This window comes from Paramacrobiotus metropolitanus, unplaced genomic scaffold (genome assembly GCF_019649055.1).
Source record: "Paramacrobiotus metropolitanus isolate TYO unplaced genomic scaffold, Prichtersi_v1.0 Parri_scaffold0000007, whole genome shotgun sequence".
Taxonomy (NCBI): Eukaryota; Metazoa; Tardigrada; class Eutardigrada; order Parachela; family Macrobiotidae; genus Paramacrobiotus; species Paramacrobiotus metropolitanus.
This window is the reverse complement of record NW_026570227.1, coordinates 2534381-2551314: the sequence shown is the minus strand read 5'-3', so window position 1 is coordinate 2551314 and position 16934 is coordinate 2534381. Positions and strand designations below refer to the sequence as shown.

Sequence of the window (16934 nt, the reverse complement as noted above, 5' to 3'; positions counted from 1 at the left end):
CTGATGTAATTCATTTAATAAAGGTCATCAACTGCATTACGACGGTGAAAATAGCTAATAATAATTAATATAAGATAAAAAAATCGGATGTAAATAATTATTAAAGGCCATCAAATACATTACGACGATGACAATAATTAAAGGTCAATAAACACCATGAAGAATGTTCATAATGACGAATCTACATAAAAAATTATTTAATACAGGTCAAAAAATGTCAAAAATTTCTCAACGTGTAATTTTAGCTGAAAAGTAATGTGCTCGCGCTTGCACTGCTGAGAGAAATGCAGCTAACGAAGATAACGTACATAGTAATCGGCCGTTACCCGTTAGTAATGCGCGTCCACTGGTCGAAATTAAAGCAAACCGCTTACTAAACACAATTACCACGTAATAAACCAAATTATCCCGTTTGTTACGGTTGGCACTTTGCATATCAACGTAACCCAAGTTTTAATTCTATCCACATTTTAAGCCAGCACCGTCGCATCCATCGTAGAAAACATAGAAACCGCTAAGAAGTAAGAATATTAGACCCGTCAGGCGTCAGTATGCGAAAAACATTCTACAATGTACGACAAAAAGAGGTTGAACCGATCAGTCGGTCCGCGGTTCAAAATAACCTCGCAACGACACGCCACCACTAAAACTTGGACGCTTACTCACTACTTTCAGACGCTCGCGCTCCGTGAATAACAAAGTGCAGCTATACTAGTTGCATATCAAAAGGTGTAGAAACAAATTTTAAACTTTTTGATACTAAACCTGTGGCTGTTTATGGCGAACAGCACAAATTCTAGCCATTTTGCTTTCCCATAGACTTAAGCATTGATTGCAAGCCAAACGGTTATGCGCACAGATCCTATGCTGTGCCTACGAGAAAGCAAAATGGCTAGAATTTGTGCTGTTCGCCATAAACAATACAGGTTTAGTATCAAAAGTTTAAAATTTGTTTCTACACCTTTGATATGCAACTAGTATAGCTGCACTTTGATATTCACGAGCGCAACGACAAAAAGTAAGCGTCAAGTTTTAGTGGCGTGTCGTTGCGAGGTTATTTTGAACCGCGGACCGACTGATCGGTTCAACCTCTTTTTGTCGTACATTGTATGTATCACGGTACGTCGGTTACACATTCACCATTCCACAGCTCATTTGTGTGCAACTATTGCAAATCCTCAATTTAAAACCAAGATGCCGTCAACGCAGTAACATCATGGGTTAAAGCAGTATTCGCTAGTTACACAACTGTACAAGTTTAGAACAACTATAAACTGTGCGAACGCACAAGCTCCAGTGTAATATGAAGACAATTCAATTCCGGACTAGAGAATTAAAAACCAGTTTATAACGAAAGTTCAAATCAATGAAAATGTAAAATGTGGAAATTTTCTTCGAAACTCGTGAGTATCATATCTACGCGCTGGTTTTCGTGACTTTTCGAGGATCCCACTGCGCCCTGCTGGTTTTGGCGCATAACGGCGTCCACTTTCCGGTGGAATGCGGGAAAATCATCCCTGAAAATTAGGCAGCCTGTAACCTTTACGTAGGTGTGGTGTACAGTAGGAGAGCAAGTTGGGTACTTAAAAGGTGGGCAAGCAAGACGAACAAGACGTGACGCTACCAAATTCGTCAAAGATGAAGTTGGGAAAATGCATTAAGTAGTAATGTCCAGTAACACGCCTACATGTATAATCGGTGAAACCATGAATTCACCGGCTCAGAGAGACGACCACCATAATTTAGACCATAAATACGAGTATTTCCCTCCAAGTAGGTTTACAGGAAAGTTTTCAATATGGCCAAAAATGTCCCATCCAGAACTATTGTCCTGCTTCGAGAACAGCGGACTTCTCATCTGCCCCGCCGGAATATCTCACTGGTGTAAGGATTTTACTCTACACGCTTCATAATTGTAACATGCATTCTAGCTGCTAAGCTGTACTGTAGATAAAAACATTATAAATTTACTGCTACGCTTTAGTCATGCAGTGCCCGCCAGAAGCGAGTACGCTTTCCATAGTTTATTCGAATTAATGTATGTCCGGACAATCCCACCGTGGCCGAGGGAGCTGGCTGCAATGCCGCGACGGATGGTGCGGACTCCACCGAAAGCAAACCGCAACAACGCCGTTTGCTATCCGTCCCCATATTCCCCATGGACAACAACGAGGCGCTAGATCTCAACGGGACGGACACGAACGGCACCGATAGCTTGGTAGAGCTTACTGCCGTGGTTCCTGGGACTTCATTATTTTTCCAAGCTAACTTCTACAATGATAATGCAATAGTAGTATACCAAAAACTGCAATTAATTAATTATATTTACTTAATATTGTTATCTGTATTTCACGTACTGTATATGTACTCAGAATCTGAAAGATCACTATGAATGAAAATATTAAAGAAAAAATAATCACAATAATCATCGCGTAACACAAACTAAACGCATTCGTGATGTACGGGAAGTTAGTCTACACGATAAGCTGATTAATGTCTCCGATAATTAATGTTTACTACGATACTTAATAATGCTGGACCGCTGGTAATTTAAGCACTAGTAGTACTCGTACAGAATTAAACTGAATCACGGAACATGGCAGATTTTAATGGGTGGTCTTATCGAAGGTACATTTCCACGTACAACTTGCCATCCTTACCGGCAAGCACTAAAAATACAGTAAAGCACTAAAATACAGTAAAACACTTTAGATGTGCCGCAATTTTAGTTGCAGTATAATTTGTATACGTAATTGCGCTCCATGCAGTACAGATGCCTGAATGAACCGCGTGATTAACGAAATTAATATAATTATTAAATTATTACATTATTATCTTATCCCAGACGTAAAAAATAAGTACAAAAACAACACTACTTGGAAAATACAACTGGAGTTTTAAGTATACAGTACTTGCATTTTCATTAATCGCTCGTTGTTCAAGGAAGCAATCCATAAATTCATTCACAGTGCACACCTTTGTTCTTGCACTTTGTTCGGTGACAACACCACTGTCACTGTACAGTTTACGTTCACCTAGCTGCCAATTAAGATCTAATAAACAGAAATTTCACTATGCTTTTCCGAACCACCACAACTTACCACATTGCCCAGCGATTACGACGCGTACCGGGTATTGTGAGTGCGAACAACGGAAGAAGATAAGATACGCTATCGCGCGCTTTAACTAGCCGTCCATTGTCTGTCGTCCCAGCTGTCCGGAAGCTGACCGATCGAGTAATGCCTTCGTAAACAACGTAGATATCGATTGAGATATACCGATCCGTGTATCCTATATAGTATGTACCGATTGAAATATACCGATATACGATATGTAATAATGATTATACCGATACTCCTATCATCAAATCGGTATGATCAAGCAAAACTGCAGTTAGTACATCCTAGCATAAAGGCGCCACTGCATGAGCATTGTCCGCTCAATCAACTATTCTGTGCTTACTGCGACTTAAAATAAACCTCTATAAAAATCGTCGCTGCACTTTGCAGTAATATTTTATTTGTGCATCTCTTACATTTTCGCTTGTTTAATTAGCAAACGATCGTACTGGAAATTAGATTAAAAATGGGCGGATTATTTACCGTGGAAAACATGGCGTTAACTGCATTCGAAATACATACTAATAATTATTATAGTAATATTATTTCGAATTCTGTTAGCGCCATGTTTTCCATCAGTGCCATCGCCATGATTTGCCATTAATGTTGTTATTGGGTTTCTTATTATTAATTGCACCAAAATCTCTCGGTATTACCTGGAAATTCGTGAAACGCTATTATTCCCCGGATTGACGGAACCGCCGTCCGTTAAGCTTAACGGACTCCGGGTGCAAAGCTCCTGAAGCACCTCGCTTAATTGTAAACGTGAAGCTTAATTCATTGGTCAACCAGAGCCGCGACTCCTGTGATCGTGAATATTTAAGTCCCGCCGCCGTCATACGATGCGTCACACGGTCCAGGCGCGCGCGCGCGCGACCGACGGTTTATGGGTTAATTAGCCCGGATTCCGGGCTGATTAACCCAATCGTGATCGTCGGCTTCGGCCCGGCACCCATTTCATTTCCGGCCGGATTCTTGGATCCCTTCATGAAGATCGGCCGGCGTCCAGAGGCCGCCCACTGCCCGTATTGTGAATGTGAAAATCGCAAATGCATTAATTTCGTTTATTGTCATTAACTTTGTATGCCTGACAATTTAATTACCAAATAATTATACGTGGTCCTGTGGATACGTACAGTCTGTATGACCGCCTTTTCGAAACCCTATTAATAACATTTATATGGAAAGACAGTTTTATATGTTTCGGATGAGTGATTCACAAAAAACCGCATCCGATACACAGGTTTGCATGTCGGTTCATGCAAATCGCTTTCAGCGCTGACTGATAACGCCTGGATAGTTATAATTTTATCTCGTTCAGCATGAATATTGTCGTGATTCGGCAAATTTCATTCGAAAAATACTAAAATAATTTTAGCTAGCAAATTCACCTTAAGCTTCTACAGCTTCCCATAAACTTACAAGATTAATTAATCTTGTTGAAGATGTACGAGCATCATTTGCACGAGTTAATGTGTATACGTAGAAGCTAAGTCAATTGCGATACTTCGACCCTATTACTAAAAAAATTTGTATTACACCCTGAAAGATTGGGCATTCTTGTTTTTTATGCGTAGTACTCCGTAATTGATTACGGAATGTGTGCGCTTAACACTGTAATTATGCATAAGCGCAAATCACCTTATTTTTTTCCCTGCATGCTAGCCAGAAGCTTAGCCAAAGATGTAATTATAATATATTTTATTGCATTCCAAAAAACTCCCGGTAGCAATGGTAGCGCCAAATTAAGTATTACTTAAATTAATCTCCTTCAGACTCAGAGAGAGAGAGAGAGAGACAGAGTGCGCACAATAAAAGCGATATCGCTAGCTGATTTATTTCTGTAGCAGCTAAATTATTAAAATTTACAGAGTATACTTTACTTTGTAAATTGTAACAAGGCACTGTAAGTAATAATTATTACGTAATAAGACACTGTAAGTGCGACAGTAGGCAGATGAAATTTTTCATTAGCGCCGCGAAATGCTAATCGATAACGTTAATTACTGAACATTGTACTACTTTGTACTTCTTATAATTATGCATCCATTGAAACGGTCCGCTTTTGTATGCAGTACTTCAAACTAACACAATCAATCCAACAGAAATGCTTGATTATCTGATAGTTTGCCGGTGGTAAAGCTAAATTCATCTATATTCATCTACACAATAAACCTCTCTATAATATAACAACATATACATTGTTCATATTATACATAAAGATAAAAGAACACCGCGCAAGTTGTAATTCATTTATTTTATTATTTAGGCATGTTTCTACTTGTATATTCATTAATCGTTATGGTCAATCAACAGAAGACATTCAACGGTTCATAGCTGAAAACGCAATGTCATAGCAAAGGGGCACGTACGCGTACATCACTGATGTCAAAAAAAGTCTCTTATCAGGATTCACACAGAGTGACATCCCAACGGCTGCGTGTATCATACAGTTCCATTGCGGGTGCAGCACTTGTTAGTTGTTAGTGAATGCGTTCGACAAAACTTGATGTTTCAGTCGAGCGCAATCTTCGTACCGCGCTGCACCAACACGGAAATTCTTGATTTCCCTTTGTTTTCCAATGCTACTAATTATCCGGCACGCGGCAAGGAATTTAACTGATGGTATTTATTGGGATGCATGTAAACTGACAGCATCCGTGTCTATCCTTGACTCTTTCAGGCAAAAAATTATTTACACCGCCTGGCCAGTGCAGCAGTACGTATCTTATTACAAATTAATACCTATTTCTTTGTTTTGGGAAGTAGCAATTGCGAATCGTTGTACTAAAACTGCGCACAATGTACCGGTATTCTCTAACTGCATGACAATCGAACTGGATGCTCAGTGCTATCAAACGAAATTGGTGTGGATGGTTGGGTGACATATAGAAACTGGCAGTTGTCCACCGAGGAGGAAAAATGCATTTTTCAGAAAAGATATGCAAAGCGGGATTACTGACATGTTCGTTGCCAACTTGCCGGTATAATTTCTGTCAGTCGAAAACTTTTCCATACACTCATCCCCAACAACTACTGAATCTAAACCGTCAGTAAATTCCTGTTGATTAAATACGAAAAATGGCTACGTACACAAAAGGGTCTTCAAATAACTAATTAGTATTCCAATACAAAGTACAGAAATTTAGGAGACAGACGCAAAGAGTTTCAAGAGAAAAAAGCAGTATTTTTACCTAGATATTTTTGCCGGGTTACGACAGAATAATTCCAGGACAAATTTTGTCTTTTTCAAGACAAAAAAACACTGATTTAAGGGTGATTGTGATCCATACGTTTTCCATCTGAGTAAACGTCTAAATCGATGTACCGATATTACTATGATTCATATGTTGCTTATTGATGGGGAAAGTTTAAGTTAACTTGAGAATAGTTGGTCGTACAGACGTACTGTACGCTACGGACATTAATCCAATAATGCGAAAGGGGAAAATTAACAGCGGTATCCATTAGTTAACCTATCATGCATCTGCCATTTCAGTTTTATGCCCATTGTGACGAATCTGATGTAATTAATTAAAAATGGTCATCAACTACATTTTTACGGCGAAAATATTTAACGATAAATAAAGGAAGAAGCACCATGAATATAAGAATGTACATAATGACGAAAATAACACAATAATTAATTAACAAAGCCAACAAATCTGATGTAATTAATTCAATAAAGGTCATCAACTACTCACTACGACAGTGAAAACATTTAATGATAAATAAAGGTCAACAAACACCATAAAGAATGTACATAAAGACGAAAATAACATAATAATTAATTAGTTAATAAAGTCCAACCAATCTGATGTAATTAGTTAATAAAGGTCGTCAAATACATGCAACGGCCGGTAAAATTAATATAATTAATGGTCAATAAACACCATGATAACTGCACGGTCTGTATCTAGTGACGAATCTACATGAAAAATTAATTAATAAAGGCCAACAAATGTGAGCAATTTCTTAACGTTTAATGTAAACTGAAAAAGAATCTTCCGCGCGCTTGCACTGTTGAGAGAAATGCCATTAAGATAACGAATCTTGTCGTACAAAGTAATCGGCAGATACTAACGCGTCCGCCTCTAAAATCACTAACTATGTAGTATGTACCACTAAGTTATCAAGCAAAATACCAATTAATAAACCACTCGATAAACAAAACTATCCCGCTTGTTATGGTTTGAACTTTGCATATCAACGTTGAACGTAACCCAGGTTTATTTCTATCCACAATCAAAGTTCATTTCTATTCACCGTCGCATCCAACGTAGAAAACATAGAAACCGCTAAGAGTATTAGGCCCGTCAGTAAGCGAAAAAAATTCTATTTATCACGGTTACACATTCACCATTTCAAAGCTTATTCGTGTGCAACTGTATGCAAATCCTCAGAATTTAAAGTCAAGATGCTGTAAACGCATTTCATCACAGGTTAAAGCCGTATTCGGTTACACAACTGTACAAGTTTAGTAAACTATAAACTGTGCGAACGCACAAGCTGAAATATAATGCAAAAAATATTCAATTCCGAATTAGAGAAATGAGAAACCAGTTTTCAACGAAAGCTTCAAATTAATAAAATTGTAAAATGCGGAAATTTTCTTCACAAGTGGTGAGTATCGATCTACGCGTTGGTTTTGGAGGATCCCGCTGCTCCTTGCTGGTTTTGGCGCATAACGGCGTCCACTTTCCGGTGGAACGCGGGAAAATCATCCCTGAAAATTATCAAATTCAACTAACCGTAAATGTAACGCTGGATAATGATGCAATAAAAACAAAAATCTGAAGAACATGAAACGTCAAAACGCCACAAACAAAAGCACAAATGAAACAAAAATTTGATTAAATAAAATAAGAAACTATAGCAAAAAAAACTAATAAAATAATCAGCAAACTTTTATAAAAATTAATTTTAGCAAATAATTTTTGAAAAAACCACGAATCAAATAAAAATGGATGTATAGAACAATTTTAAATCGGATACAGTCATATTAATATTAACCGAAACTGTAACGATTTAATTTCGCAAGAATTAATTAAATTTAGAAAGAAGCATAACTACGAATTTAAGTCCCCACAAATTCCGTTTGTACGAGACTGGAACTAATGAAATTACTTTCACTTTACGGCAAAACTTAGCGCTATGATACGTGCAAAAACAGAGCCCAAATTTCACCACAAAAAGGATGCATAAAGCTGATTTTACTGTTTTCGATTTCCATCTGTTGGAATTTTTGCAACTGTCAAATTTCAAAATTAATTTTCTAAAATTAAACAAGAGGGCAAAAACATTTGTATTTTAACATTACAAATACAAACGTAAATTCAAATAAACTAAAAACAGATAAATTACTCAAATATAAACTCCAAATAATTTTCTAAAATTAAACACTTGGGTAAGAACATCAAAATTCAAAAATCAAAATTAAATAAATTAAGATACATAAATTTAATTTTGAAAATAATTTTCTAAAATTAAATACCCCGGTAAACACATTTATATCTTACCATTAAAAATCTGTATGTAAACTCAAATCAACGGAACAAATTAAATTTCATTATTAACTGTCTAAAATACTCCGGTAAAAATAAATATTAAAAAATCAAATTTAAATAAATTAATATGTAAACTGAATTTTAAAAATAATTTCGAAAATTAGAAAAACCGGTAAAACCGTTCTATTTTAATCCGAAAAACAAAACAATCCGTACTCACAGTGTCACGGCGCCCGGCGTCTGTCCCTTTGCCATAAACATCCAGCATTCCATTCCGCTGCATCTCCCGCTGTTTCTCCTTCGTCACAATGTAATACTTGATTTTTCCCTTGGTTCCCTTCTCCGGCAGCTCATCCAGCAGCACCATGCCGCCCTTGTACTTGGCCTCCAGATAGTCAATAATGGCATCCCGGAGGTTCCACTCCCCCGCCAGGAGGTTATCCAGGGGCTCCCAGCTGTTCTGCTCTGGCGGACAACCGAGCCACTTGATCAGGAACTCGTGGGTCCCGTTCGCGGCAGCTTCATCATCTAAGATATCCTCGACGGACCATGTCTCCTCCACTGCGGGGGCCGCGGGCTGCTCGGCGTGGGCCATCGCGGGACTACACTCACTACAGGAAAAGGATGGAAAGCGCGCAGAAACGACAGAAAGACAACAAATCACGACTGCGGTTGCACTGCAGCAGTACGGTGTACTCGGGATGTTAGAAAAGTTGGAAAACAATTACAAAGGGGTGCTAAAAAGGATCAGGGACGATATTCAGTGCGAGAAAAAGTGTCAAACAACGCAAGCAAAAAGAAATCAGGGTCGCTGCATGTGGTCGTCAGTGGAGAGTACAAAACTAACAAAAGCGAAAATTCTGCTTGATCACGCGAATGGGCCGCTCTGATATCATTATTTCCGGATACAAAATCCGTTTCGAGAAAGATCGAATACGAAATAGAGAGAGAGATATTGAGAGAGAGAAAGAGAGAGAGAGAGATAGAAAGCGTCCAAATGAGAGGACAGAGAGACCGATTGTCGGACAATGACACAAACAGGCTAATATCGTCGCGTAGCGTGGCGATCCGATGTGTATCAAGGCTGCGGCGCTTGCAACCTACCAGAGATACGAGACAACTCAACGCCGTTCTATCGAAGGCTTGTATTTATCTTTAATAATGGTACGTACCGGTATTTGATACTGTAATGCCGAACAGCCAAAGTATCGTGAAGAAATAAAGATACTTCTATTGTACTTTAATTACGTACCAATGAATTGTGGTCCGCATGGATACGTATAGTCTGTATAACCAACAGCTTTTTCTAATGTTAGCCTATCATCTACATTTCTATTTAACTTTTATTGGGCGAAGGCCATCGACGTATAAAAAATGCATTCGCGTAATACTGTTTAAAATGGTACAAATTTAAACGTTTAAAAAAACAGCCAAAATCGTTATCGCCGTCAAAAATCCTTGGACGCATATAATTCAAAGTGCCCAAAACAGCAGCAGCATTTCCTTTCACTACAGCAAGACCTGATTTCTGCTTCAAAAAACAAGCAGTAGAACGAGGTTCCCCTCTAATGTCGCGAATCTTTCTGCCAGCGAAACGAATGAGCTTCCTAAAATCCGAACCAAATATGCCAAAAGTTTGGACTGCCAGGGCGAAAACAGGAAACCCATCGTTTCCACGTGGGCGTTTTTACGGCTTTTACTGTCTTCGGCCAAATGTGGAACTGGAGGAAACTACCGGTTGCACCCGCACTTGTCCGGGCATGCGATCTTATACGTATTTTATCCCCATTTGTCATTGTGACAAATCTGATATACTTAATTTAATAAAGGTCATCAACTAAATTACGACGGTGAAAATAGATAATAATAATTAATAAAAAGAGGTCAGCAAACACCATGAAGAATGTACATAAAGGCGAATTAATAACATAATAATTAATCGTGTAATAAGGCCAACAAATCTGATAAAGAGGTAAAGAAGCGAAATGTAAGATGTCCAAGATGTTTTTTACGAGGATACAACAAAAACGGTCCACTCATGCAGTTTCTGAAGCAGAGAATCAGTGTTGCTTTAATGCGAGGAAACGCCGCGTGTGTTCTAGGAAACGTTTTGTATCGGTAAAAAAAGTACAAAAGAGAGGCTGGATGAAGTGTGTTGTGTGTTGAAATAATGAACTGCGTAATTTTGTGTTTAACCTATGTTATGGTGATTGGTGAATAACCCAAAGAAGCGCATTCGCTATTAACAAAGGTCACTAAATACATTATGCGCTGACGGTGAATACAAATAGGTCGACAAATACCGTGAAGGCTGTACATAATGACGAAAACAACATAGCAATTAATTACTGTAATAGAAGTCAACAAATCTGATGTAGTTAATTAATAAAGGTCATCAAATACATTACTACGGTGAATATAATTAAAGATCATTAAACACCATGAAGAATGTACATAATGACGAATCTGCATAAAAATTAATTTATAATTAAGGGCCAACAAATGTCAAAAGTTTCTTAATGTTTAATTTTTGGCTGAAAAATTGTGTTTTCTGTTGAGAAAAATTCCATTAAGATAAAGAATCTCGTTGTACATAGTAATCGGCAGATACCAACGCGTCCGCCTCCAAATCACTCCCATTGGTCAAAATCAAACCAATTACTAGATACAATTACCAGTCTTAATAAACAAAATTATCCCGTTTGTTACGGTTTGAACTTTGCATATCATGATCAACGTAACCCAAGTTTATTTCTATCCACAGTCTAGGCCAGGACCGTCGCATCCATGGTAGAAAACACAGAAACCGCTAAGAATATCAGATCTGTCAGTAAGCGAAAAAGAATGCTATTTATCACTGTTAAAAATTCACCATTCCACAGCTTATTTGTGTGCAACTCTCTGCAAATCCTGAAATTTAAAAGTGAAGATGCCGTCAACGCATTCCATCATGGGTTAGAGCCGTATACGGTTACACAAATGTACAAGTTTAGAACAACTATAAACTAAACGAACGCACAAGCTCCAATATAATGTAAAAAATTCAATTCCGAATTAGAGAATTAAAAACCAGTTTATAGCGAAAGTTCAAATCTATAAAAATGTAAAATGTGGAAATTTCCTTAAAAACGGGTGAGTATCGATCTACGCGTTGGTTTTGGAGGATCCCGCTGCTCCTTGCTGGTTTTGCCGCATAACGGCGTCCACTTTCCGGTGGAACGCGGGAAAATCATCCCTGAAATTATCAAATTCAGCGAAAATAACGCTGAACAAAGATGCAACAAAGATTAAAATCTGAAGATATCAAAAGTCAAAAATGCAATAAATAAAATCATAAGGAAATAAAATATTCAGGAAGCTTTTAAAAAATAATTTCCGCAAATAATATTAAAAAAGATGTGCAGGAGAATTCAAATCGTACCGATTCGTATAAATTTTAAGCGAAACTGTAACGAATAACGATATAGTTTCGAAAGATTACCCTTAGAACACTGAATAACTGGGAATTTTACGGAATGAAATTTTACACAAAATTCCGGTTTTACCTATATTTTTATTCGATTTTCTGAAATGAATAACATTACGGGCACGGCATAAACATCACACTACAATCCGTGCAAGAACACAATCCAAATTTCATCACAAAAAGCGTACAAACAGATTTAAAAATGCTAATTTTACCACGTTACATGTCCATCCGTTCGAGTTTTGCAGCTGTCAAATTATAAATTAATTTTCTAAAATTAAAACCCGGGTAAAATAAAATTTTAACGTAAAGAATGTAAACACAAATTCCAATAAACCGGGATAAACTAAACTTAATTTAATCAAATTTACTTTACAATAACGAATGTAATTAAAAATTAAGTATGTATCTAAATTTAGGCACACCCGGTGTCCGGTGAAAAAATTCCCATTTTCAATCTGAACATAGATAAGTTAAAATTAAATCAATTTATTCAAATTTAATTTTAAAATTAATTTTCCAAAACTATTGCAAATAACAGGGTGAAAACCTATCGATTTTTATCAATGAAAAAAATTCCCAAAATTCCGCACTCACAGTGTCACGGCGCCCGGCGTCTGTCCCTTCTCCATAAACTCCAGCAGCAGCTCATAGCCGCCCTCCAGCGCGGCAAACTTGACAATCTCCTCGGCCTCCTCGCGGACCCGGCGGGCGCGCTTCTGCTGTTTCTCCTTGAGCATCCGCTGCCGGCGCTGCTCTTCACAGCGCAACACGGACTGCAGGTAGGCCTGCAGCGCCAGCGGGTATTCCTGCTCGCACCAGGCGTAGGTGTGGCGGGCCGGCGGGACCTTGGGCGGGACCTTGCAGCCCGCCGGCCACAGCAGGACGGTGTACATCCAGGTGGAGGGGGAGGCGCGCCCGCCGCCCGTCACCGGCTCCTCGTGGTCGATGATTTTGTAGGGTCCCGGGCCGGCGATGACGGCCGCGTCGGTTTGGGACGCTTCCGGTTCGCTGGCGTCGGAGTCGGATTCCGAGTCGGCGTCCGATTCGTCGTCCGATAGAAACAGATCTATAATTTCATTTTAAAATCGGAATAGCAGTTGACAGCCCATATTAAATAAATAAATAATATTAACTATCAAATAAATACATTAATTATCAAATAAATACATTTATCTGACTGTATATACTGAGTGGTGCTCGTTAATGCGCATATTGATTAACAAATTACGTATACAAATAATACAATAAATACAAATCAAAACTGGAATACGGATTATCTACTGGCAATCCATATTAAATAAATTAATGAAATTTAAATTACGTAAATAAACAATATAAATTCACAAATAAATACCGTATCAGCAGATGTAGCACAAATAGCCGATGAATATACGCGCGAAAAAACAGCATATTGGTACTGTACATTATCGAAAAATAGCGAATTAAACGAACAGAGAATTTCCGCCATAATCCGATACGCAGAAATAAATGGCAATTAATGTTTTAAATTAGAAAGACAAACTGAAAATTAGCAACATAAAGTTTCCTAAATACCAAAAAAATAAATAAAATCAAATCACGACATCGGCTTCGCACACCGATCGAATTAATAAGCAAACAATAATTAATTAAGTTACCAGTACTCATGCAATAAATTCACTGACCATCTGAATTTTAACTGATCAGTTCTCAGTTTCATATCACGGAAAATGCTGACCACGGTGATTCCTTCGAATCACCATGATATTCAAAAATAGACCGAGAAATATTTTCCTTAGCGTCCGGCGTAGACCGAATCGTAAACGAAATAACCACAATAAAATCGGAGAATAAACACCATACCGTCGCGTAGGGTCGCCTCATCTTCCGCTGTCCATTTGTCCGCTTTCGAGCCGGCTGACGGCGGCGGAGGCTTCTTGCGCTGGTCGCCCCGGAGGATTTCCGGTGATGATGGCCGTTGAACGGCGGCGCGGACGGGCATGGAGCGGCGCTTGCGACTGGGCTCCGACAACTCGCCACTGGAATCGTCTGCCAAAATAATTTCAAAAAATTCAAAAACAAATACGGAAAAGATTAGAGCAACCGATTTATCTTGCCAAAGTCATTCTTTAAGAAACCGTATTATACACCAGCCATAGGGATAGTGGATACCTTACACTACGACACATCCTCCTAAGTATGACATGAACATGCTTATTACGGTACAGCCGCTAATTATCGTATTTTGCATTTTTACTTATTGATTATCGTCTATTTTTCACTTCCGCATTCAACGTTTCATCATCTGCACTGGTTTCCAGTATTAAATTCTACCTCTTTACTTTCGAGACCATTACCCACTTTACTGGAATCTCAAGAAACGCAGAAACGAAACAAAGAAACTCCACTATCATACGGTAGTCGAAAAAATTTCGATAATTACCAAAATTATTTGGGTTGTTTGGTTACTACATAGTCCATATTGGAAACATTATCACGGTTAAATTCAATTTATTCACATTATATTATTATTAGTTTAAATCATTATAAATCTATTTATTTATTCTGCTTAATGATTTAGCAATCAAATTTTCTAAAATTATTAAATTTCAAATTCATTAAATTCAACTTATTCACACTAGATTAATATCTGTTTAAATCAATATAAATCTATTTATTTATTCTGCTTAATGGTTTAGCAATCAAATTTCTAAAATTATTAAATTTCAAATTCATTAAATTCAACTTCTTATTCACACTAGATTAATAGCTGTTTAAATCAATATAAATCTATTTATTTATTTTCTTATTAATTTAGCAATAAGATTTTCTAAAACGATAAAACTGCAAATTTTTTCCAGTACTGACCGATAATCTGCACCGAACTGGAGCTGCTGACCGATCCCAGAATCTGCACGGAGCTCGTGTCCGACGCCGAAGACTCGTCATCCGTCGTGTCCGGTTTGCGCTTGCGTGACTCCGCAGCGGATGGCGCCGTAATCGGGACGCGGGATGTCCGGCGGGCCGCCGTCGTGGGACGCTTCACGATGCTCTCGGGCAGCAGGTTGCTGCGCGGTTTCGGATCGGCGCGCAATCCCAGCTCGACACGGTGCTGTTCGCGCAGTCGTTCCGAAGAACTACTGGCCGCTCGTTTGGTCGCGGATTTCTTCGAGGAAATTTCTATAAAAATAGCAATAAAAAATAACAAATAAATACTGAAATAATAAATAAAAAAAGAGCTTCTAACAGTACGCAAATAAGATTTATTTGCGTACTGTTATAAAAAAGAACAGGCGACATTTTCCGGAAATTTGTATAAAAAATACACAAAATGCTTAGAGCATCGGTGCCGTCACATGAAAATTATGCGCGCAGACGTAAAATATTTCAAAAAAAGGATAATTAATCTATTTTAAAAATTCAGAACTTTCAGCAGCAACAGCACACAAAAATAGACCGCATTCAAAAATATAAACTCCAATAATCCAAAATAGATCAGTAGTATAACAAATTCCAATAAATCATGAAAACAAAATAATGGCCAAAATAATTCTGGATCCGTATTTAAAAATTAATTTTCGCATACAATATTCTCTCTAAACAAAATTATCGATAAAACAACAAAGCGCAAAATAAAAGCGCTGTAAAATTGTGAATCTTGTGAAGCAAAAACGCGTTCCATGGTATTCCAAAAAATTACACAAATCAGCAATATTAAATAAATTTCCAAAATAAAAAAAACAACCAAACCCCCCAAAAAATGCGGAAAAATTTTTAAAAAATGGGAAAATTCCTCTGCATGCGTACCTTTGACGGATTCCTTCAGTTCCTTATCCAGCGTCCCCTTCCGCTGCATCTCCCGCTGTTTCTCCCTCGTCACAATGGAATACTTGATTTTTCCTTTGGACCCCTTCCCCGGCAGCTCCTCCAGCAGTACCATGCCGCCCTTGTACTTGGCCTCCAGATAATCGATGACCTCCTCCTTGGGGTTCCACTCCCCCGCCAGGAGATTATCTAGGGGCTCCCAGCTGTTCTGCTCCGGCGGACAATCACGCCATTTAATCAGGAACTCGTGAGTTTTGTTTCTCCCGCTCACGACAGCTTTATCATCGAGGATGTCCTCGACGGACCATGTCTCCTCCACAGCGGGGGCCACGGGCTGCTTGGCGCGGGATTTGCGTTTGCGGGCGTGCGGTGCTGTCAGGCGAAGGGTGCCGCGTTTGCGGGCCATCGCGGGACTACGGGAAAACGGTGGAAAGCGCGCAGAATCGACAGCAGGACAACAAATCACGGCTACGCAGTTGCGCTGTACTACGGTATACTCGAGATGTTATAAAAGTTGGAAAAGAATAAAAAATGGTGTCAGAAAGGATCTGGGACGGTATTCAGTAACGAGAAAAATAATGTCAAACAAAGCAAGTCAAAAGGAATCAGGGTCGCTGTGATCGAATCGCCAATGGTAAAAACACAAAAGCGGAAATTCTGCTGGCGAATGGACCGCTCTGAGATCATTTATTTCCGGATATAAAATCCGTTTCGAGAAAGAGAAAGGACGACAGAGAGATAGAGACAGCATCCACATGAGAGGACAGAGAGACCGATTGGCGGACAATGACACAGACAGGCTAATATCGTGGCGTAGCGCGGCGATCCCCGGTGCAGCAGAAGGCAGTCTGCCAGAGAAACGAGACAACTGAATGCCGCACTACTAAAGGCTTGTACATTGTACAAAGGACGCTCCAAAAGTAAGTTTCGCTATTTTGCCTCCCTGTCATCTGAGGTAATATACACCTGATATACCTCGTATTTTTTGTCAAATAAGCAATTATGTAAACTAAACAGGAAAATAAGAAGCAAATG

At 38.6% G+C, this 16934-nt stretch overlaps 2 protein-coding genes and 1 long non-coding RNA gene across 3 annotated transcripts; all 3 read right to left on the bottom strand.

The window, feature by feature from the left end:
• Nucleotides 1–1156: 1156 nt before the first annotated feature.
• Nucleotides 1157–2496, bottom strand: LOC129582337 (uncharacterized). Its single transcript, XR_008689618.1, has 3 exons — nucleotides 2358–2496; nucleotides 2059–2271; nucleotides 1157–1517 (listed from the first exon to the last, which is right to left on the bottom strand). It is a non-coding gene; the product is annotated as an uncharacterized LOC129582337 (long non-coding RNA).
• Nucleotides 2497–7331: 4835 nt separating this feature from the next.
• LOC129582306 (uncharacterized) lies at nucleotides 7332–9612 on the bottom strand. The gene is made up of 2 exons (XM_055473807.1): nucleotides 8847–9612; nucleotides 7332–7845 (listed from the first exon to the last, which is right to left on the bottom strand). Exons 1-2 carry the CDS (start codon nucleotides 9219–9221, stop codon nucleotides 7840–7842), a joined length of 381 nt encoding a protein of 126 aa, XP_055329782.1. The 5' UTR covers nucleotides 9222–9612; the 3' UTR covers nucleotides 7332–7839.
• A 1809-nt stretch (nucleotides 9613–11421) lies between these two features.
• On the bottom strand, nucleotides 11422–16615 carry LOC129582307 (DNA ligase 1-like). The gene is made up of 5 exons (XM_055473808.1): nucleotides 15882–16615; nucleotides 14943–15254; nucleotides 13938–14123; nucleotides 12690–13161; nucleotides 11422–11861 (listed from the first exon to the last, which is right to left on the bottom strand). The coding sequence occupies exons 1-5, from the start codon at nucleotides 16303–16305 to the stop codon at nucleotides 11771–11773; spliced, it is 1485 nt and encodes a 494-aa protein (XP_055329783.1). The 5' UTR covers nucleotides 16306–16615; the 3' UTR covers nucleotides 11422–11770.
• Nucleotides 16616–16934: the final 319 nt, after the last annotated feature.